General features: G+C 34.5%; 1 protein-coding gene across 2 annotated transcripts in view; it reads left to right on the top strand.

The window, feature by feature from the left end:
* Positions 1–6,377: 6,377 nt before the first annotated feature.
* LOC115218888 (vesicular integral-membrane protein VIP36) overlaps positions 6,378–23,710 on the top strand; it is a 34,963-nt gene continuing 17,630 nt past the window's right edge. The window contains exons 1-3 of one of the 2 annotated variants that reach the window (XM_029788883.2): positions 6,378–6,604; positions 17,882–17,997; positions 21,117–21,231. In XM_029788883.2, coding sequence (XP_029644743.1) covers positions 6,472–6,604; positions 17,882–17,997; positions 21,117–21,231 — 364 coding nt within the window. In that variant the 5' untranslated portion in view covers positions 6,378–6,471. Of the gene's footprint in view, positions 6,605–7,845; positions 8,039–17,881; positions 17,998–21,116; positions 21,232–23,710 lie in introns of those variants that run through there. The other variant, XM_036508967.1, reaches the window with a different exon arrangement.

Consider the following 23,710-nt stretch of genomic DNA (forward strand, 5'->3'; position numbering starts at 1 on the left):
TTTTCGTTGTATATGTATGAATATCTTTACATTCAGCATAATTAGTAATAGTCTTACCACTGCCTTTTATACTGGATTCTGAGTCTAAAGACGAGTGGAGGTAATGAATGACTGTATTTATTTCCTTAAATCTGATAAGGAAGCACAATTTAAATTATAATAGTAAACAAATATAGCTTATACCAAAACAATGGTACTTATTGCATTTAGAGTTATTCTATATACTGACAATATATTAGCGGATACATTTGCTACTGTATTAGAAATACCTTAATCACTTTTCAGGTGTATCATAATTACTATGATAAAGCATTTGGACTTCATTAGATTGCAAAAACTAGGTTTCAATTTAATTAGTCATTCAGTACAGAAAGGAGTGTTAAGTATCATTGATATATTTTCCCCTTTTTCTATTCTATGTATAATAATGAAGGCTCACAGTTTTATTTTCAAATCTATTTTGGTGAAGAGGAAGGAATAAAAATAGGCAACAATCTGGGTGCATCATATTTAGGTAAAAGTGATGTGTCTCATTTATTTAATGCTATGGAGAAATGGAATAAGCTCATCCAGTTTTAAACCTGATAAATTGAAATACATTAATGAAACTGATAACAATAACTTCATCTAATTGCATAGATGTCAATCTGCCAGTTTTGCTGTCTGCAAATTACCTAATTAGACAAAAATTGCCAGTCAGAGAAATCAACTTCTACTTCATCTCTCTCTCTCTCTTTCTCTCTCTCTCACCTCCCCCTCTCTCTGTCCCTCCCCCTCTCTCTGTCCCTCCTCCTCTCTCTCTCCAACAATTTGAACCAGTAAATCCTTAAATCCTTTCATTGATTGCATTCTTTTAATCCACCTTTAATCCAAACTCAAATTGTTATGGTAACCTTTCCTTATCATCACAGCAACACTAATCTATTGTCAATTAATTCCCTTTGGGGGTCATTATTGCAGCATCACCTTGATTTAGCCCTTTCTACACAATTTTTATGCATTGCTACCAAGAACACCAGTCTTGCTAACCAACCACTCATGCTACTAAAATCTATTAGACAAAAAATCATAGAGCCAATCAAACAAAGTGAAAGAAAGTAGAAACTTTGGAAAGCAGTAATGGTCTGCATTGAAAAAATACTAATTACAGACAGTGCATAGCATACAGTAAAGGTGTTTGTTATCAATAAAAGGAGAGGTCTGATATTTTGGGTGAAGCTCATCATTTTGCCTTCAATAAAAGGCTCTAACAAAAATTTCAGAATCAAACATTCTTCAATCCATCCATCTGCCCGTCTGTCTATCCATCCATCCATCCGTCTGTTTGTCTGTCTATCTATCTACCCATTCATCCATTTGACTGTCTATCTATCCATCCATCCATTCATCCAGAATGCAAGTGTTGCAATGCACATTATCCAATGCTTTAACAACTCTGCTGAATCAATGAAGACAATATTATCAAAACTATGCAGATAATTGCTATCGTATAAACCATGTTTACATATTAAAAAGTGCATAAATGATATATATATATGTGTGTGTATGTGTGTGTGTGTGTGTATAAATCTATACTTATTTCTATTTGTGTGTGTGTATACCACTTTACTTTTTCTATCAAGTGTGTGTTTTCTTATCTAGGGATAGCTAACTGATGTATATATGTATGTGTGTATGTCATTGTTCAGTTTTATTTCAAGATTTCTTTCCAATAGAGAAAGAGCTGGTTTCTAACCTAGATTCAAGGTTTCTTCAACATCAACAACTAGGTATTTTTGTTTGTATGTATGTATATGTGCAGATTTGTATGTTTTGCTTTATGTACATATTCTCATGCATATAGTTGCATATATAGACATGCTCATATATATTTAAATGATAAACTTCTGGAGAGTTTTATAGATTTTTACAATTCCAGTGATGGATTGGATCTGTAGTTATCAAATTAGTATTCTCCTTTCTGGTTTTGAGAAGCCTAATTTCTCAAGATTGGTATTTAGGCAGTGTGTTACATATCCCAGTGCCCTAATAATTACAGGTATAAACCTGAACTTGTAATCTGGAGAGAGTAACTGCAGATTTTTCAGTAGTTCAGTGTAGGTATTCTCATTTTCACTGATCTTCAGTTTTATATTAACATCTGTTGGGCAGCTAATTTCCACTACTGTGCAGTTTCTCCTATCCCAAATCCTTATATCAGGACTGTTATGCTTACATTTTATTGAGGTCTTCAATGAGACATTCCACCAGTACTCCTTCTTATTATGAGTAGCTATGGCTTCTACCATACAGTGGGTTTTATTTTCTTTGTCCTCAGGGTTATCCTTCCAATGGATTTCATTATAGAGTGTCCTAGCTACAACATCATGTCTCATTGGTAGATAATACCGTGATGACATTTTCGGACAACTGCTTATGATGTGGGTCATATCTTTGGTGTTAACTCCACAGATATGTTGCGGCAGAGTTGTGCAACTTCTTTGGGCATGTATTCTTGGTTATCAGATAAACAATGTTGCTCAAGGAGCGGCCTTCCAAATCTAATGATGTTTATCAGCCTCGTGTATGCAAATTTTGTTAAGGGATGCACTTCGACACTTGGTGGTTAAAAGATGTTACCAAAAGGGTATGATATGACATTCAAAGGCATTTTGGATCAATGTTAAGTCTCTGCCACCTTGTTTTCATTTTAGATACGTATGTATGAATGTTTGTATGTATGTATGTATGTATGTATGTATGTATGTATGTATGTATGTATGTATGTATGTATGTATGTTTGTATGTATGTATGTATGTGTGTGTGTGTATGTATGTATGTATGTATGTTTGTATGTATGTGTGTGTGTATGTCTGCATATATGTGTGAGTGTGTATATATATATACACACACACACAAATATGCACACGTGCCCATCTGCCCGCACACACACACACACACACACACACACACACACACACACACACACACACACACACACACACACACACACACACACACACACACGTGTATGTATGTGTGTATAACAAACTGACTTTGAGAACATACTGACAATAATGTCAGAATTATTAAATTACAAAATCCCAGCTTCTAACATCCTGATATCTGTGTGGGGCATCTATACAACTAAGTACTAAATAATCCTGTGTCAAAATTCTTTTATCAGTGTAATTTAATATTTAGTGTGAACAAGGATAAGTGAGCATCCTACACTCATATGCACTAGCTATGTTATGTATATGACTAAATTCCATCAATATAATTAAGTTTAATTTATTTTTAGTCAATTCCTGCTAATACAATGACAAAACCTATCAGAACACACAAATATACTTTGACCTAGTTTACTGTATATAAAACTCTCATCTTTGTCATGGAACTAAGGTTAACTTAAGGTCAGCTACAAAATAAATCTTATCTCTAAATCAGATTTCAACATATCTCCATCACTTCCCTTTGTACCTTAAACATAGTAGAATGATGAAATAAGCTAGCCATGAATAAATAAGCTCAGGTTGCTTTGAACCACACTTTTAGAAAGACACTGAATGAAGGTGCATAGCAGAATACACTGGGTTGCGCACATACTCTGTGCAGCAGAAACACATGTTGGGTCATTTTTAACTAACTAATTATACTGTATTACTGACAGTTCAGTGAAGATGTACTAGTCTCTGTATTCTTTGTAATTGTCTGGTATACATACATACATACATACATACATACATACATACATTCATTCATTTATGTATTTGTTTTGCAAGATTCCTGATGTAAAATTAAGTGTTTAAACAGATATTGTTATATTTGAGGATGGTTATATTTTTGTCAATTAAACACACACACTATATACTTGGCCTTCACTTTAGATTTATTATTAATATTTTAGCATCCTTTATTTAACCTCTTTTGTCACACATCATGTAATCTCTTCAGTGACTCTTTATCCCATAGTGTCTCCTCTTGTTCTGTATAGTCCATTCTCCAGAGACATGTCAGATAATGAGTTACTGGACCTTTTTCTCTCTTCCTTTTTTCGATATTTTTTACAATTTCGTGAAATGCTTGAAATTTCTATAAGGGAGTGGGGCAAAATTGGTGACCAGGACAAAATTGGTGACCGGGGCAAAATGGGTAGTTACTAATTTCTTGTTATTTTCTCACTACTTGTCTGGAACCATTACATTGCAAGTATTGCATCACCATTTTGTACTGTTTCTTCATGTTTAAGAGTAAAAGTTGGTTACCATGGTTATTGTTGCAGTTGAGAGAGTTTAAAACATAGGTACTTTTTTTTCAAGAAATTTTTCCTCAGTTTTGACCCAACTGTAATTGAGGTTGCTAATAAAATATCTAGATAATTTTTGGTTTTTAACAATCAATATTCTTTTCTTTGTCGGACTGCACATCAAATTTTTTTTCCACATTAATATCCAATTTGATAATTTTCTATTTTCAAAAGATGTCTAAATTGGGGCAAAATGAATAATGACTAATTTCAATAATTTTCTACTTCTCTTTAACTGCATGGTGTATAAATGTATCAGAAAAAACACAACTCTAGCAGATTATGAAGGCGTTATAGAGAATATCTGATGCTGATTTTTTTTGAGTTTTGTTAATTTCACATCATGTGTCATTTTTCCATGATCCTCTTTCATTTGACCTAAATATTTAAAATTTTTATTGAATTTTTGATCTTTCTGATGTCTAAGAATGGACATTGATGTGTATGAATTTTTTTTCAATTGTAATTCTGGAGAATTGAAGTAGCAAATTTACCTTATTGTGTCTTCCTCATGGTGCCCCACTAAATTTGCCTTCTATATGCTCAAAGAGAATGGAAATAATTTTCTGAAATAGTGTTCTGAATATTCTATAGTGCTTTTAATGCATTGTAAAAATATATTTTTTCTCAGTCAAAAATGCTATGAATATTACTCATTGTACCCCACCAACCCTTACTAGAAACTGGAAAAGCAGACTTTCAGAATAGCTGTTCTATATAAGTTTTGCATTGCAAAACAATGAAGGAAAGCATTTTTAAAACAAGAATTTTAGAAATTCATATCTTTAAATGTTTGTCTCCCCACCATACTCATCATACCTTTGAAACAGCAACAAAATGATATGTTTTTCTTTTTCATAATTTTCGGTTATTTTATAGTATTCTACATTCTGAAACATTTGTGACTTGCGTTAAAAAAAAAAAATTACCCCATCTTCCCTCCTTTATTGCACTTTTCACAAAGAAGGAGAAGTCAAACTACAAGTGGGTGGACGTGTGAGAAAAAAAACTAGAATTTTGGAAAGTGTATTTATAAAGCGATATTTTTGGTCTTTTATTTAAATTTTCTCTGCTAATTCATCAAATTCAATTCCATGCAATAGACAGGTGTTGAGAATTAGATTTGCTAATTTCCCAAGAGTCTAATTTTGTGTATGAAAGCTCCACTGAAATTGAAGTGCCCCAGGTCCCCCTTAAAATAACTCTGGTCCTGACCTGGAGTTTTCTGTACGATGAAAGCCTGTATACTCAAATGTACACGTATATATATATAGTGCATTTGTGATCACACCCACACACATATGCACGTTTTTTACGTTAATGAATGAAAATAGAACAGGAGTCACATAATCACCTTCATCAGCTTACAGCTGTTTCTGCTAAAAGAAGCAGCATATTCAGAGCTGAATGCTTGTGCAACAGACTGTGGCTTCCTCGGAGCCACATATGAAAATAGTTTGTAACTTTCTCTAGATTGTTAATCACCATTGACTGCTTCTTCTTCAAATAATTTGAAAATGAGTCAGCCTTGTGGGATCCAATCTCCCCCTAGAGTATTGATTTCACTTGCAAATTTCGTGTTTAGAGGGAAGTGGCTTGATTGGAAATTGAATATAGCTTGCTGGTTACTTACTACCATCTAATACACACACATACACACACACACACACACACACACACACACACTGGGACCAATATACTTTAAGAATTTCAAGAATGATGTTCATATAAGAGTTTCTCATTTCCCGAATGTTTCTTTAATTGCAAACCCAACTGAGTAATTTCCCTATAATTCCTAAACAAAGCTTTAAACTTTATTTTTCAACACTTGATTCCCGAAATCAATTACACTATCCTTAGACACACCTATTACACGCAAAAGTATATTTGTATTACATAGTTGTGTGAAAAAAAAGAGAGAGAAAGAGAAGAGATAGAGAGAATAAAGAGAAAGTGGAGAGAGAGAAAAAGAGAGGAGAAAGGGAGAGAAAGTGAAAAGAAAGACAGAGAGGGAAAGAGACGAGAGAGAGAGAAAGGGAAAGAGTGAGAGAGAGAGAAAGGGAAAGAGTGAGAGAGAGAGAAAGAGCTAGCCACAGAGAGGCGTGTAACCAACACTGAAAAGGTAACAGAGCGTTTCGGCATTCTGGGATAGAATCACGTTTTTCACGTTATTCGACGAAATATGGCTTCCTTATCGGTCGGTATCGAATGTTGTCTCTTCACCCTTTTATTAACCATCTTTTCTACAGTCTTAGGAGAATGGAACACAAAAGATTATTTGAAAAGAGAACACACGCTTGTTAAACCTTATTTAGGTAAGTCCGTAGAAACTTCTCTGTATTAAGTGTCTGTAACTTTTCCTATCCTCCTTGTCTGATTTGATTTTTTTTTTCGCTAGTGAGGATTCTGAGAAAAGAATATCATTTTTTTTTTTGTGTCCTATTATATAAAAGAGTGGAACCAAAATACTAAAAGGTTAAACATAGTGATTCACATCCCGTTGAAGCAAAATTAAAATGTATAGAAAAGCATAAAAGTGTAGTAGGTAGACGAAATGCTTGTTTTCACCCTTCTACGTTTTGAGTTCAAATAGCACCATTGTCACTTGTGTCTCTTCGAATTCGATATATAAGTATTAGGTATGGAATCATTTTCTTCCATTTTAAATTCGTGACTTTGACATAAGGCATCGAAGTTAGGGTAATATAATGTGCTCTTATCTATGTGAAATCCCTACAGAAAAGAAATCAGCACGGACAAGCTAAGTTTTAGTATATAATAATAATATAGGACGCGAATCTTGATAACTACTGATGAAACTGTTAGACACCTTTATCTACCACTTAGCGCGTGTTTATCTCGGGTGTATTACGGGTGTTTTACTAGTCTAACCGATTTTTAAGAAGCAACTTAACACACCTACCACTACTACTGCGTTGTCTCTCCCTACAGGAGATGGAAGGCAAATTTCTTTCAAACCACTTTCTTTAAAAGAAATAACACACTTGGGTACATCCTTGTTCTAAAAAGACAGGAAGCTCACAACTAGAATACGCTTTATCGAACAGAGTTGGTCTCTAGTTAACAACTTAACGAAGGGGAATCTCGTGTTTGCTCGACTTACTAGAATTAACAATTAAATCTACAAATTACATCTTAACTACTGCAGAAGTAGTAGACATACTATATACTATTAGCCTGTGTTTGAAAGTTCGATGAAACAGCTACTGATTGAGCAAACCAGTGGTAAAACTACAATTCAATTAGGGATGAACTATTAAGGGAGCCTATAGACGATCGTCGACCATCGAGAAATCTCCCTAAAATAATAACCCCACTGTCTTAAAGGGAAGAACGCTGTAGATAATGCTAATGTTACTCATAGGAATTCGTAAAAAGATGGGATTGTCACTGTTGAACCCGAGCTAAAAACTATTTTATCTATTTTTTGAAGAGTATGGAAATAATAACACTTGAGTTGGTTATTTCATGTCAATTCGCTTTCTTTCCTCTGTTTTCGGAAGCGTGGAAAGAGCACCAATGAAATAAATCAATAACAATCGAGTGAAACTGTATGGAGCTTGGTCTGTGAGAAACAACAGTCAATTCACCTCTAGTTTCGGATAAAGTGTACTGGAAAAAAGACGATGGTAACAACTGGAACTGCTTTGACCACAGGTCTGTTCAGTTAGAGCTGACATGTAGTTAAACAACATTTAATAACTTGAGGAAGGGTTACATGAAATATGGTTAGTAATTTACTATTTTTCAGACTTTGATACTTAAATAGTTTTTGAGTTTCTTTTTACACACATAAAATGAACATCTTAGTAGTATAACAGAGGGTATTCCATTATGTGTGTGTTTATATATATAGGGAGAGTTTACGTAAAAAACAACAAAAGACGAAGACACGTGGTGTACAAAACAAACAGATATATTAGCATAACGCTCAGGAATAGAAAAAGTATTTTACGTTTTGAGCCTACGCTCTTCTACAGAAAGGGACGCAGAAAACAAGGAGAGAAAAAAAAACACACACAAGACCTTTGGAGATATGCTGTGCTTGAGAAGACCCGGCAAGCTAAGTGAGACCATAGCCTTGGCCAATGCTACTGTCACATAACTGGCCCATTTAAAAGCAGCCTTCAATAGTTGGGCAATATGCCGTGCTTGTGAAGACCTGTTGAACAAAGTGAAATCGTAGTCGTCGCCGATACCAGTGTTACCTGACTGGCACTCATACCGGTGGCACATAGAAACCAACATTTGAGCATGGCCAATGCCAGTGCTGGCTCCTGTGCTGGTGGCATGTAAAAAGCACCATTTGAGCATGGTGGATGCCAGTGCCTCCTGACTGGCTCCTATGCCGGTGGCATGTAAAAAGCACTCGCCACACTTGCTGAGAGGTTGGCATTAGGAAGGGTATCCAGTTGTAGAAACCTTGCCAAATCAGATTGGAACCTGGTGCAGCCTTCGGTCTAACCATCCAACCCATGCTAGCATGGAAAGCTGACATTAAACAATGATGATGATGGCATATATTAGGAGTGGCTGTGTAGTAAGTAGCTTACTTACCAACCACATGGTTCTGGGCACCTTGGGAAAGTGTCTTCAACTATAACCTCAGGCCGACCAAAGCCTTGTGAGTGGATTTGGTAGATGGAAACTGAAAGAAGCCCATCGTATATATATATATATATATATATATATATATGTGTGTCTGTGTTTGTCCTCCCAACATCGCTTGTTTTTTTTTTCCGTTTTTGGGGAACTTAAAGCATTCAAAGATCCCTTGAGTCCTAAGTAATGCTGGCATCCAGTTTGAACAAAATACATAAAAAATGATAAAAGTCAGAAAATGGAGTGTAGCCAATTTTAGTAGGTTTATTGATTTAAAAAATTTTTTTTTATCCTGATTAAATGGAAAACCCCATAAGGAATAAGTTTATTGATTTTTCACCCCAGATAGGACTTAACTGAACACAACATTGCTGATTCAAAAACATCTATATTTATACTTTAAAGTTGGTTTTCATACCCAACCCAGTTCTGTAGAATCAGTATCGTGACAGGAGCGCATGGGTTGGGAGTTTGATCGGCAGAGGTGATCAGGTTGCATATGCCAGCACTTTTGAAAACACTACCCCCATCATGTAACCCCCCCCCTTTGCCCATGCGTTGGGAACCCTTCCAGCAAGTATAGTTAAGATCAAAGAAATACAGGTTCTGCTGACATCTTGATAATTTCTGCTTGATGACAAGGCCTATGTCTTGGATGGATTCAAGGCTTTGACTAAGGATGTAGTCACTACAATCACAAAGGAAATGGAGCTAGTATTCCCACTATTGTTAGAAACTTTTTATTTGAACTCTCTGTGCTTTGCACAAAGACTGATGAGCTTTCATATATGGTGATGGTTTTAACAATCTAGAATACTATAGATCAGCAAGATATATAGTATGGCTCTTCTGTTGATACTATCAAATGCCTTGGGAAAATACGCAAATACAATTGATGCCTTTTGCTTGGAGTTTCTGTGTTCTAAGTGCAAGGATATATATAATGTTGATCTGCATTTGCAGAGATCATTTTGGTTCCAATGCTGAATGGGACAATATAAGGGGAAATTCTATTAAGGAACATAGTTAAAAATATTTGAGACTAGAGGTGTTCTGAGACAGGTGAAAACCACCTTTCTTTGAAAGTGGAATTGAAGACTTCAAGAAGGCTTAGGATTTTTTCTTTGTAGGTCTTGTTATAGAAATCTAACATATGTTTGTGGAAGATAGTATCTAGGGCATTATCTGGACCTTGTATCATATTGTTTCTTAATCATTTTAGGAACATATATTATCATTTGAACATTCACTTTCCCATGCTCGCATGGATCGGATGAGACTACACTGGAGCATAGTTTTCTACTGGCAGATGGCCTTCTTGATGCTAACCATCATTTGCTTGTAAGCAAGTCTGTTGAACAATGAACAGCGTGTATAATGCTTATGCAGAGAAGTGAAAATATATGAGATTATTTGAATGAGCCTTTTGTTTACAAATATTGTACAATATATCGAGACATGTCAAGGAACCTGAATATGCTTTCGGTGGACTGCAAGTAAAGCACACAGAACAGCGAGGCCTTTGTTTAAATAAAATTTATATATATACACACGCAGTACATATATGCATACAATATGCCATTTAAAATCCATGCTGTCATAGATTGGACTGCTTGATAGATTCTGACAGGTCCAACAATTGTATTGTGCTCCAATGACAGCTTTACCACAGTTACTGCAGCTGAATGCCCTTCCTTACGTCAACCACTTAATGTAGTGTATCAGATGCTTTTCTCATGGCACCAACACTAGTGAGGTTGCCATGCAACCTTTAAGACTACAGTAGAGATTGTATGCATGTGTCTATGTACATTTATAAATTCATATATGCATAATTATATATATATATAATGCACACACATTCATCATAGATTGGCAATCACTTTTCTATGCTGGCATTGAGTTGGAAAAGACTGTTTTTTGAGAGTGCTTTATGGCCAGATGCCCTTCCTGATGTCAATTCTCTTTGTGTGTGTGTGTGTGTGTACATGCAAATGATGAGATGTTGGATGCTAATTAGAAGCTCAAGATCACACTTGTAGGAGAGGTGAAAGTTGATTGAATTGATCAAATGCAAGCAATGCATTGTGGGATTTCATGGGGATGAAAGCAAATACCAAATAAAGCATTTAGTTCAATGTTTTGCTATTTCTACCTGTCCCTGTTTATAAAGATAGTATTACTTATATAAATTAGTTGTAACAAATATGTTTATATGGTTAATATGATCTATGTATTGGACATAATACAAGCTGTTAAGTTAGTTATCTGACTTATGTGGTTAAACCAGGTGTTCAGATAGTTTTTATGATGTTTTTCCTCTAGATTTGTGTAGTTTGTGTATCTGTAGTTAGATTATGAATATATATATTTTGTGTAACATTTATACTTCTATTAAAGCTTTTGCAGTTCAAAATATAGAGTTCTTACTACAAATAATAAACTGTAGCATTTTAAGTAAAGCACTCAACCATTGTCTTGGGGGATGTGGGTTCAAATTCCATGGCTGTTTGTTGACAACTTTTTCTGCCTTGTAAGGGTAATATTGCCCAATTTTTCTACTGCTTTAATGATAATACTGTGTTTGAAAATACCACTTTCTTGTCTGTATTGTACGATACACATTCAACACTTCTAAAAAAACAAATGTAAGTTTGTTTATATACAGATGTAGTTGTTAGATTTTAAGTATATTGCATCTGAGGTAAATACTGTTTCAACATGTACAGCTAGGTCAGATATAATCAACTGATCTTACAGATGAAGTATTTCAACCAAATGAATAATATGAATCATAATTAACAAAGCAAATATATAAGATGAAGAACTCTTAGATGTATACAATTATTGTCTGCATACATCAAATATGAAAGTAGATATCAAACTACACATAAAAACAATATGGTATTACATTGAAGTATATCTGTGTTTTATGCAAAGATGAATGATAAATATATGAAAATTATAAATTTGTTTCTGTTAAGATACTCAAGCATTAGTATAGATTTTTTAAGGCTTTGAATTAAAAAAATAATATATAACTATCTCTGGCTTAGTGCAAGAAACCATTTTCATCCACCCTCACTCCTTTTATTGTAGAACAGACTATAAAATAAATTAGTTTGTATATAAATCCCTTTAGTATGTTTTAATTTGTTTATCGAAAGTAATTATTCATTTCAGCAATAAATCCTTTCATTCAAACTATAGTTAATAATAAAATGAATGTATGTTTTCAAACTGACTATTTAAGCATACATATTTGAATTTGTGTAATTACTTTTCGCAGCAGCTGTTCGTAAGCATTGAAAGTTGGTTTTGTTATAATGTAGACATTACAATGTAGTGAAGGTATGTGGTTAGGGTTTTTGGTTCACAATCGTAAGGTCATGAATTCAATTCCCAGTGCTGTGTTGTGTCCTTGCTCCAGTCCACTCAGCTGGCAAAAATTAGAAATACCTGTATTTCAAAGGGGCAGCCCTGTCACACTCTGTGTTATGCTGAATCTCCCCTAAGAATTATAGGAAGGGTATCTGTGACTGGTATAGACAAGGTATCAATCACTTGCACATAAATTTTGTGAGCAGGCTGTTCTGTTAATCGGATCAACTGGAACTCTCATTGTCATAGCTGACAGTGCCAGACAATACAACAGACTAACATAGAACTAAGATTATTAGCTACTCTCACATGTAGAGTTTCAAGCTTAGTATTGACTGTATGGAGACAGAAATGTTTTGCATTTTAATTTTTTTCCCTTAAGCACTTTACTGTTTCTGAGATATAATGGTTAATTGATCTTAGTGTGGTTTGAACAGAAATCGGATTTATGAAACTATTAATTGTACAATTTAGATCTACAGTTACCAGCATTAAGAACATCTGTGAGGAATTTCATGCGTTACAGTGTTAACCTAGCGTAGGATATAGGAAGTCATTCTAGTATTCACTCACAGACTGGAGATTCTAAGAGGAAAAATAAAACAAACTTGAATTTGAGGAAACTTGTGATTGTCTGCATTGACAAAACACTGTTAATAAAATTTGAAAAGATTACTTTGTGTGTCATGAGAATTGAGTGCTTATGTTTTAAAGGAAATCCTTCTTTAAAGAACAAGGGAGATTCCAATAATTTTGATTAGCTATGACACGGAATTTGATCTTAAATAACTAATGATGTGTCTAACAACCATTCACCATGCATAGGCATCTCCTATTAGGTCAGTATTGCACTATCATATGTAACTGACAATTCTGTTAGATGATACATGAAATTTGATTTAGGAAATAGTGATTTATATACCAGTTAAGCTACAATTATAACAATTACTGTTGATGTTGATTTTTAAAGTGTTCAGTTGGTGATAAAACTGCTTACTGACACTTGCTCTCACTCACTTACCCACAATTCTTATTCCAGGGATGATTTGTTTGCATATGCATAAGAGTAGTAGTTATACCATTTTATTTTTAGAATTCCGTTTAAGAAATACTTGGCAATACCTGTCTATGAGAAGGAGGCATAGTGGAGGGAAACTTATAATGTAGAAGACAACTTGGAGTTTCTACAAAATAACCTGCTGCAAATCATAGATCAGATCTATGGATTCAACAAGGTTCCAGTTAGATGGAATGTAAAACTGATGATAATACTTCAGAGGATAAAGCTATAATAAATAGACTTGGAAAGAATGATGGTTGGGTGGGGCAACAAATAATATCAGGTAGCTTGGAGAGAAGCTAGTTGTCAGGTGAACTAAACATAGAGAGGAGCAGAAAGATTTGCCAATGTTCTGCAATGAGAGGAGAATCAGAGATATGTGGTGTTCCAAGTTGTAAGGCTGTTTATCAATGTGAATCAGAATTTCATTGAAGAAAAGTGTGTATGGAATGTTAGCATTGTGTATATGCACCTCACTGGAAAGAGAGGGGCAACGCCATATAAACCCAGTAAAAATATTAGCTGATGCAATTGACAGCTGCATGGTCAGAAGGGCCATTAAGGGTTTGAAAGCAGAGAAAGCAGTTGCATCATTAGGAATAGTTGCTGAGATGCTGAAAATAACTGAAGTAGGACAGGCAGTTAGATAATACAGGGAGGTGTTTTCAGGCTATAAGTTCAAGGTTTGGTTTTCAGTCTCCTTTTTAATATAACTGAGGAATTTAAGACCAGCTGCCCATGAGCATATGCTTGTATGCTGATGACCTACTTCTCATAGCCAAATCAGTTAAAGAATTAGACCAAAAATTCCAAGTGAGAAAGCAGTCTAGAATCAAGAAATTTAGAATTTAAGCTTAACCCTTTTTGATACCAACCTGCCTGAAACCACTGCTGGTTCTATGATGCAAACTGTCTGTTTTAAATCCTTTCAATAGAATTTCATACTAATTTATGTTCCAAATTTCGGCTTAATGGGGACAAAGTTATTTTAATATATTCTTTATTAGTTTCGATTGACAATGATTGTTTCAAAAGAAATATAGTAAGAAAAGGGTTAACAAAGACTGAAGTTTTAGTTTGCAAGAAAGACTACAAACTTTTTCTACCATCAAGAACATGGCTATTCTCAGTATGTATGTTGGAAATCTATACTGTGTGTCCAATGTAAATAATAAATGCACAAGGTATACATTGGGATCACAGGCAGGCTTGATAGAAGAAGGACCTTGAATGTAGCTGGTTCTCAAGAAGTAGTTTGTAGTATCACTGAAAAATATTAGGCAATGCCTGCTTATGACAAGGAAGAATAGAAGATGAGGTTTATAACATAGACAACTGGGAGTTTCTACAAAACAACCTGATGCTAAACTATAGACCAGATTTGTAGATGGAGCAAGGTTACAAGGTTTTTTCTCTCCAAATGAAAAACTGCTGGTTTTGATGCTTGTCTGAATTGAGACTTTGCATGTTAGCAAAACATGGGCTTTGAATGCAGAAGATACATGAAGGTTGAAAAGAAACAAAGTATGTATCTGTGATGAACATGTAATATAGTGTTTGAAAGACAGAGCACAAATGAGTTGAGGTAAAACAAGGTATAAAAGGAATCCACTGTAGTGTGCAGGTGACTATGTTAGTACAGATGTGATGCACATGAAAGATGATAGTTAAAGAAGTGAAAGGAACCTGAGTAAGAATACATGGGAAGTTGTTAACTCTGATCTTAAGATACTGAACCCCAGGAAAGAGGTGACAAGGAGCTGCAACACATAGTGAGAAGTGTACAGGAGACAACACATTTAAAGCCATGCAAACATGGAAAAAATAAATATAAAATACTGATGATGATGAATTAGCTTGAGAATTTTAGTTAGGTTATCAATATACATATTTAAAAAAAAAAAAAAAAACTCATTTATTTTGTTGTGCAATGACTTTTATTGCTATATATTTTTAAAGATCTTATTGGTTTGGTTAAATTTTCCCTGGACCATGTGTTGTGCTATACATTAATCATATGTGGGCAATACAAAGAATCTTTTTTTTCTCCTTTGTATACATTGGCTAACATCTCTCAAAAGCAATTGCTTTTATAACTTGCTTTTAGCATGTCTTACAACTTGTACACAGTAGTCCTGGACTCATAGAATTATAGAGCAAGTGAAATTTGTCCATAGAGCAGATTATCAGAAAGTTAAATACCTTCCTTATCAGATTATTCAGAGAGGCTCTGATAATTAGCTTTTCGAATTTTAACACTATTGAGAATTAATTTTTAAAGACTTAAGAAAAAATAATGCTTTCTGTAGAAGGATGAGCCACTTCTGTTTGTGGTGTCATCTTACACTAGGGGTCTTATTTTTACTCTAGTCACATCCTCATTGATAGGTATTAATGAACATCATGTTTTCTTAGTTTACCTTGATCTCTTGTATGCTTAACATTCTACTCTTTTCACAACCATTTTCTTAACCATTAGCCCTGTGGTAGCAGTAACCAATGTTCTCTCTTCACCACAATTCTTTATGCACAACTATTTTATATAGCTGTGTGGACACAGCATTTGCTTTGTTACCATATGGCCTTCAGTTCTACCTCACTGCTCGGGCTGGCCAATATCTTGTGAGTGGAATTGCATCTGGTGGTGAAGCTCCAATTCAGAAAATTATGGAAGCTTATTGTGTATGTGTGTATTTATATATGTGTATCTGTGCAGATGAATGTTTACATTCTATATCTTTTGCAGATGTGCAAAATAATATGGTTATATTTGTTGATATTTCTTACAAATCCTGTAGTTCTGTGCTTGACAGAAAAGGCATCCATCTGTGAATCAACAAGGCATCAGTATATAGTTGTACAACCTATTATAGCCTGGAAAAACACACACCCATGTATGTGTGTGTGTGTATATATGTATGTATAGGGTGGCTCAGAAGTCATGAAAGGGTTTCAATATTTAATATCTTGTTTATTTTGTTGAAAAATTGTGATATTTTAGTAGGTAAGTTACAGAGAAAGGATATAAGATTTATTTCCCCAAGTGTGAAAGATGATATCTCTTAAAGGGCATCCATTTTCCAATTTGCATAAATGTGCTCTTTCTAAGGCGTTTTCTACAACAGTCCTTAACGTTTGTGGCTTCAGTGATCTAATTTCTGCTCTGTTATTTTTAAGATCTGCAATTGTTTGAGGCTTCTTGATATAAACTTTTCCCTTAAGATAGCTTCATAGAAAAAAGTTTGGAGTGGTTAGATCCGGAGAACGAGATGGCCCATTTATCTCTAGAAATGAATTAATTTTCTATCAAAAATTTGCCTGGTCATTTCTATTGTGTTCGTTGTAGTGTGAGCTGTGGCTCCATCCTGCTGAAACCACATGCCAGGCATATCTTGAACCACTGGATGTAAGAAATTCTGGATCATGGGGTGGTGTTCATCTCCAGTGATAGTACAGTGCCTCCATCCTTATTTTTGAAGAAATAAGGTCCTGTCACTTTTTCTGAAGTCATCCTGCACCTATTCTTGGAAGGTCACCGACTGATCCTTGATCCTCAAAATGACCGATTGCCTGACCATTGATTCACTTGGACAATTCATTGCTCTATAATGATGATATGCTCGTTGAGGCCAAATTATTGATCCTTGGCTTTTGTAATAAAATTTCACAATGTGTTCGCTGTTCGGTATAGTGTACTTTTTCATGCCTAAATTTTAGGGTCTTTATATAAATCTGAAATATAATATAAAAATTAATTATTAAAAAAAAGCTATCAAATATTGAAACCCCTTTGTGACTTCTGGGGCACCCTGTGTGTGTGTGTGTGTGTGTGTGTACTTGTGTATATATATATATATTATATATATATATATAATATATATATATATATATATATAGATATATATATGCACACATATTCATATATACATGGTCTTATGTAATGGATGCATTTCCTATTAAATATTATACAGACCTGAAGCATATTTTTTAAATCATTTCAAAATAACAGTATTTGCTTTGACTTGATTATTACAACTTGCATGCATTCATACATCCATCTCTACATACATACATACAAAAATAAATACCCTGTTGTTGATGTTGAAATTCCAATGAAGGAGCCTTGGATCTAGGTTAGAAACTGGCACTTACTCTATTGACAAGAAATCTTGAAATAAAACTGAACAGTGACACACACACACACATACATACAAACAAACAAGGCATCCTTCTCAGAAGAAGTATCACTAGTTTTCTTAAATTTTACTGTCTTACTTTGTTACAAGTTTATTACTATTAGCCTTCAGAGAGGGGAAGTGGGTTGATTCTTTATTGTATGAGGATCTCAAAATAGATGAGGCAACTTGATGTCAATAATATTTGAGACAAGATATGGAATTATTTGTGGAAAAGGCTTAAGTCTGATGTTTTAACAATATCATTGAAGAAATGGCACTGAAATCTTCCCTTATACTTCAAAATTTCTTTTCTGAGTTATAATTTGTAATTTACTCTCTCTTTTTTCTAGGTCCAAGCATGAATATCCCATTGTGGGATATTACAGGATCTACTATGATAACAAACAACTACATTAGGTTAACAAGTGACCATCAGAGCAAACAGGGTGGTATATGGAACAGTCAGGTGAGTGGAAAAGTATTTTCTGATCATATTTTATAAACTAACTTTAAATGTCTAGTCTGTCAGCACTTCATACTTGAAAACTCCTGTCGTATAACTTATTTAGTAAAGTGCTTTTTGTAAGTAACTCATATATTACATTGATTACACTTCTCCAAAGATTTCTCTGATGGAAAAAAAAAATGTATATTCAGTGTATAAGGTGATCAGAACATAATAACCTGAATAATTTTTTAGCAGCATTTTCTTTTTCATTTGCACCCTTTTCTTTTTTTATACGTTTTACACACTTTCCTTACTTGTGATACATGACCTTTATTAGTTTCTAACATGGTTTTTAATCCAACAAGCATATGGTGATAGTTTACTATCTGTGATAGATAAAAACTTCCATAAAAAATGTCAAACAGAAATACATTCTTTTGACACCAATCAATGACATTTTTTTCAAACAAACCAAGTAGATATACAGACCATAACTTTGTATTCTGCAAGCAATTCCATCTTATTAACTTGAATTTATTACTTAACCTATGTTGCAGGCATTACCATTATATTAGTCTGCAAATTATATATTAAGATAAAATATTAAATGTAACCAAAATAAACTGACTGAATTTTTAATGTATAATGTTTTTTAAAGTAATTGTTAACTTATTGAATAGTATATTGTTTTCAAAAAATAAGTTCAGTACATGAAAGCAGGGCCCATAGCATAAGCTACTTTTGCTGCTGTACAAACCCTCAGATGAAGAGACTACCTTGAAATATCAAATTGTTGTTGTCCTCTTGATATATGAACTTATATTCAAACTCATTTTCCACGCTGGCATGGGTTGGATGGTTTGACGTGACCTGGCCAAGCCAGGGGCTGCACCATGTTCCATAGTCCGTTTGGCTTGGTTTCAACAGCTGGATGCCTTCCCTAATGCCAACCACTCCACAGAGTGTACTGGATGCTTTTTACGTGATACCAGCACTTTTTACATGACACCAGCACCAGTTCATTTTACATGGCACCTTGGTTTTAGGATCTCAGTTTTGTTATGGTGGGTGGGTCTTCTCAAATATAGCATTTTATAACTTTTGCTGAAGCTAACCACCACCAATATCTTTGGACTTTGTTTAATTTTTTAGTGTCGTCAGAAAATAAACTCCATGTGTTAAAACTGAAGTAAACAAAGCTTCTTAATTGTTTCAAAAAAATTATTTTTATCTTGCTGTCTTTGACTCAGTATATGCTATCATCTATAAAGTCATAATCTAGTTATCATTAAACAACATAGTATTAGTGTACTGATTAAACTTCAGAAAAATTTGTTTTTTAAAACCTTAAAACAAAAGGTTCTTTCAAGTTCTTTGAACTATGATCTTCATTTTTGCATATAAACTTTTTGTGGAATTTGTACTTTGCTGAGCAAATGAATAAATAAAACATGCTACTATTTATTTGACCCAACAGTAATGGTTTTGTTGTTTATTCACTTTATCCCACAAGACAAAAATCATTTCCACTAACAGAACTCATATATAATGCTTCTGTTATCAACTGTTGTTTTAAAAAGATTTTGGTATAGAAACTACTCACTCCAGTAATGCAAAAGTAGATTAGTCATGAAAAATTGAGAGCTATCATCATCATCGTTTAGCGTCCGTTTTCCATGCTAGCATGGGTTGGACGGTTCTACTGGGGTCTGTGAAGCCAGAAGGCTTCATCAGGCCCAGTCAAATCTGGCAGTGTTTCTACGGCTGGATGCCCTTCCTAACGCCAACCACTCCGTGAGTGTAATGGGTGCTTTTTACGTGCCACCCGCACAGGTGCCAGACAGAGCTGGCGAACGGCCACGAACGGATGGTGCTTTTTATGTGCCACTGGCACGAGGGCCAGGCGAGGCTGGCAACGGACACAAAACGGGGCGGTGCTGGCAACGGTCGCGAAACGGAAGGATCTCTTACATGCCACCGGCACTGGTAACACATCTGCAATTTCCATTGATCGATTTCGATTCTGATCCTCAATTGCTTCAACGTTTATTTCAATAAGGTTTTTCATGTAGGTGCAAAGCCAAAGAATTTGAAGTAAAGCATTATCTAGATGTTAACTCCATGATGATGGTTTTTTATCAGACAACTAGGTTGCACTGATGGTAATTATCTCAACCGAGATCAGCAATTAGTGCACGACAACGGTTTGGCATATATTTATGTCATGCACTGTTTATTTATATAAACTGCCATCACTGTGAGGACTGTAAATTAAACGAAGGACCAGAAGAATTTGCTGAATGTGTATGAATTTGATAGGATGTCATAGTGGAAATGGTGTAACTGCCAAATCTGCTGCTTTTATACTATTATGGTGATGATGTCTCAAACTGAGTTGGAAATATTTAGATGAAGAGTCTAACAAACCTATTAGATTATTTGAAATTTGCATGGTGGCTTCTATTATCGATTCTGTGAGTGATAGCAGATATTTATATCAACTGGTACACAAGCAGGTGCAAAAACCATAGCAGATAGGGTTGCGTATATTTTTGTCATCTCATTCAAAGTGAGAACACAGTGCACGTAAATTTACATCAACTGATGTAATGGGGTTAAGTAACATATTGAATATTAGCTGGATTGGAAATGTCTTTTTGTATTGCAAATAAACAAGGAAACTGTGATCAAACAAGGCTATAGAAGTTGCTTGTTTCTTTTTTTTCTTTTATAATGCCACTTGAAAGAATTTAATGATTCAATATGTGCCATGTGTGATATGGCATATACTGAAGAGCTAAAGCATTTCTAGTTAGGCTCAAAGTTCAGAAGGTCAGACCAGAACCGTTTTCAAATGGCCATAAGATAATATGCAAAATTCCTAATGAAATGATTAAAACTGAAGTTCAGCTGTTTTTCCTCCCACATTTGGTTCTTGTTTATCTTGAGCACATTTCATTGACCTTAGAAGACAGGGTTAACCTTTAGACTGTTTTTATGTTCTATGATTTGCCATAGAAATAAATTTCTAAATCTGTATCTGACATCAACCAATTTGTGTAAAAATTATTGCTTTAAAAATATTCTGTTTACTTGTTTTATGATTACTTAAAAATTTGTGTTTGTTTCCATTGCAGCCTGTCTTAGTTAGAAATTGGGAATTACATGTACAATTCAAAGTACACGGAGCCGGTCGAACACTTTATGGAGATGGTTTTAGCATATGGTACACCAGAGATCGCATGGAACTTGGTTAGTTTATATTTTGGATTATTTGAATTGACTGACGTCTATAGATTTAATGTTTACTTTTGGGGTTTTGATTAGGATCATGATGCTACATCACACATCTATTCAACTCAAATCAGCATTGGAAACTATTAAAACGTTGATTACCAATGATGACATGTATTACTCAGCTTCTCTATATTTTTCTATTTGTAAAACAGCCTTCTCAGAATTACTTTTCACTGTATTCTCTTTTTTCTTTCATTCTGATCTATATCAGAAAATATATCCATCTTTCTACTTTACATTGAGTTTGCTCTCTCATATTTGGAATGGGTAGAATAACAACTGTTTTCTTCCAAGCTTTATAATATTCTTGTTTCTGAACTCTCATCATTTGATGGGCCTACTATCACTTTTGCTTTCGTTTTTTTTTTTTTTTTAATCTCTCAACTATCATGTACTTGCAGATATTTTTAAACTGAATACTTTGTCTATTTTCATTACATACCCAAAGTTAATTTGGTCAGCTGTAGCTCTACTTGTGAAATACATCTAAAAGTCATTTTTATGTATTAAATATAATTATTGATTTTACTGGTTTCATTCATTGGGCTATATTCATGTTTGAGTACCACTTTCAGAAGTATTGCTTATATTGACTGTGTTGTTTATTTTACTGGTCAATATTTTATTTGATGCAACACCTGTAGCCATACCTGTTAATATAAACACGAGCATGGATGCACACATTCACACACATTATCTTTCTTTTTTGTCTGTATGTTCATCTTGTATTCAGAAACTTCAAAAGGAACACAAAACCACATCTATTTTACCATTTTTAACTCGACAAGTTAGAAATAGTTGCCAAATCTCCCTCAAAACACACCCTGTTGTTTCTCAAGAAAGGAAATGTAGACAGACAGTTAAAATTGAGCAGTTACGTCAATCTTTCTTACTCCAGAATAATGGAATATAAAGAGATATAGAAACTAAGATACCCATGCAGATTGGGATATAGGAGAAGAGCAATCACAATGATGGTAGTTGTAAATTTGTGTAACATCAGCTCTGGTTTTGTCTCTCTTTAATCTTTATATCTTTCCTTTCCTGTCTCTCTTTGATATAGTGGCGTAAAGAATGGGACATATATCAAAATATGTATATCCATATATATATATAAGAGAGGGGGAAGTAGAGAATATTGTTGATAGTGGTGGTGTGTTCATGTGAAGTGATATTCTGTTCTTTTTTCTTCACTCTCCTTAATATTTCTCTCTTTCTTCCTTTCCCTTTCTCTCCTTATCTCTGTATACTAGAATATAGAGATTGAGACATATCAAGAGGAAGAAGTAATGGTGATAATGGAGGTAGTTTGAAGATTGTTTTTTTTTTTTCTTAAGTGAATGCAGATTTTTTTATCCCATTACATAAATTGTAAGCATTGGGAAATCTTACAGATTTACATTCATAGCAACATTAAATAAAACACCATACATTATGTAATATTGCTTTGTAAATTCCTGACAGTCAGTATTTAGAGTTATCCATCCGTCTATTGACATACGAGGTGGTATCAAAAGGTTCCCCGACTACTTATCTCTATATATATAAACGGCAAAATGTCTGTGTGTGTGTGTGTCCTTTATACAAATCCACAATTTTTCAGTTAGAGGGCTCGCACTTTCTATGGTCATTCAAAACCATCCAAGGGTGGTTGTGCACATCTTTACATTTCCCCAGTCACCATTAAAAAATCAATAGAAGTGACTTTTTGTGAATTTTATATCCAAAACCCAATCAAAATGCCCAAAACTTGATACGCCAATTGAATACCAGTTAGCTGTATGTGATTGGTTGGAGATTTGGATAGTACTCGCATGTATGTGCACACGCACGCAGCTGTATATGCATGCACTAGCACTAGTGCTAGTTTTTAATAAAAAATAACTTAAGTTTTAACATCATCTCCTTCAAAATAATCACCTTGTGCAGGAATACACCTGTCCCAGCATTCCACTTTTGGAATCCACCCCAGAACTTATTTTCTGTAAGCGAGTTGAGAACTTTCTGCAATTCGCTCTTGAACTTTAAATTGGTGTTAAAACGATGACCTTTGAGCTGCATTTTCATCTTGGGGAAGAGATGAAAGTCTGTAGGTTCTAAATCTGGTGAATAGGGCAGGTGTGGAAGCAATATTTTGTTGTTTTTGGCAAGAATCTCACTTCTCCATGTTCCACAGAACTGGTCTCTTTCACTGAATGTCCTCCCACAAACACTTCAGAATGTTGCAGTAGAACTCTCGATTGAAGGTCTGACCCTGGGGGATGAATTCTCAACGCACAATACCACATTTCCATGGATGACACTCAAGGCAGGTCTTCTGGATCGTTCATCTTCTTCCAGGGATGTTGTACTGCTTTTGAAGTGTCTGTGCTTTTTAAAACGTTGCATATGACCCATTGCCTCATTGCAATAAGCTTGTTGAAGCATGCTCAAT

Source organism: Octopus sinensis, linkage group LG14 (assembly GCF_006345805.1).
Source record: "Octopus sinensis linkage group LG14, ASM634580v1, whole genome shotgun sequence".
Lineage (NCBI taxonomy): Eukaryota > Metazoa > Mollusca > Cephalopoda > Octopoda > Octopodidae > Octopus > Octopus sinensis.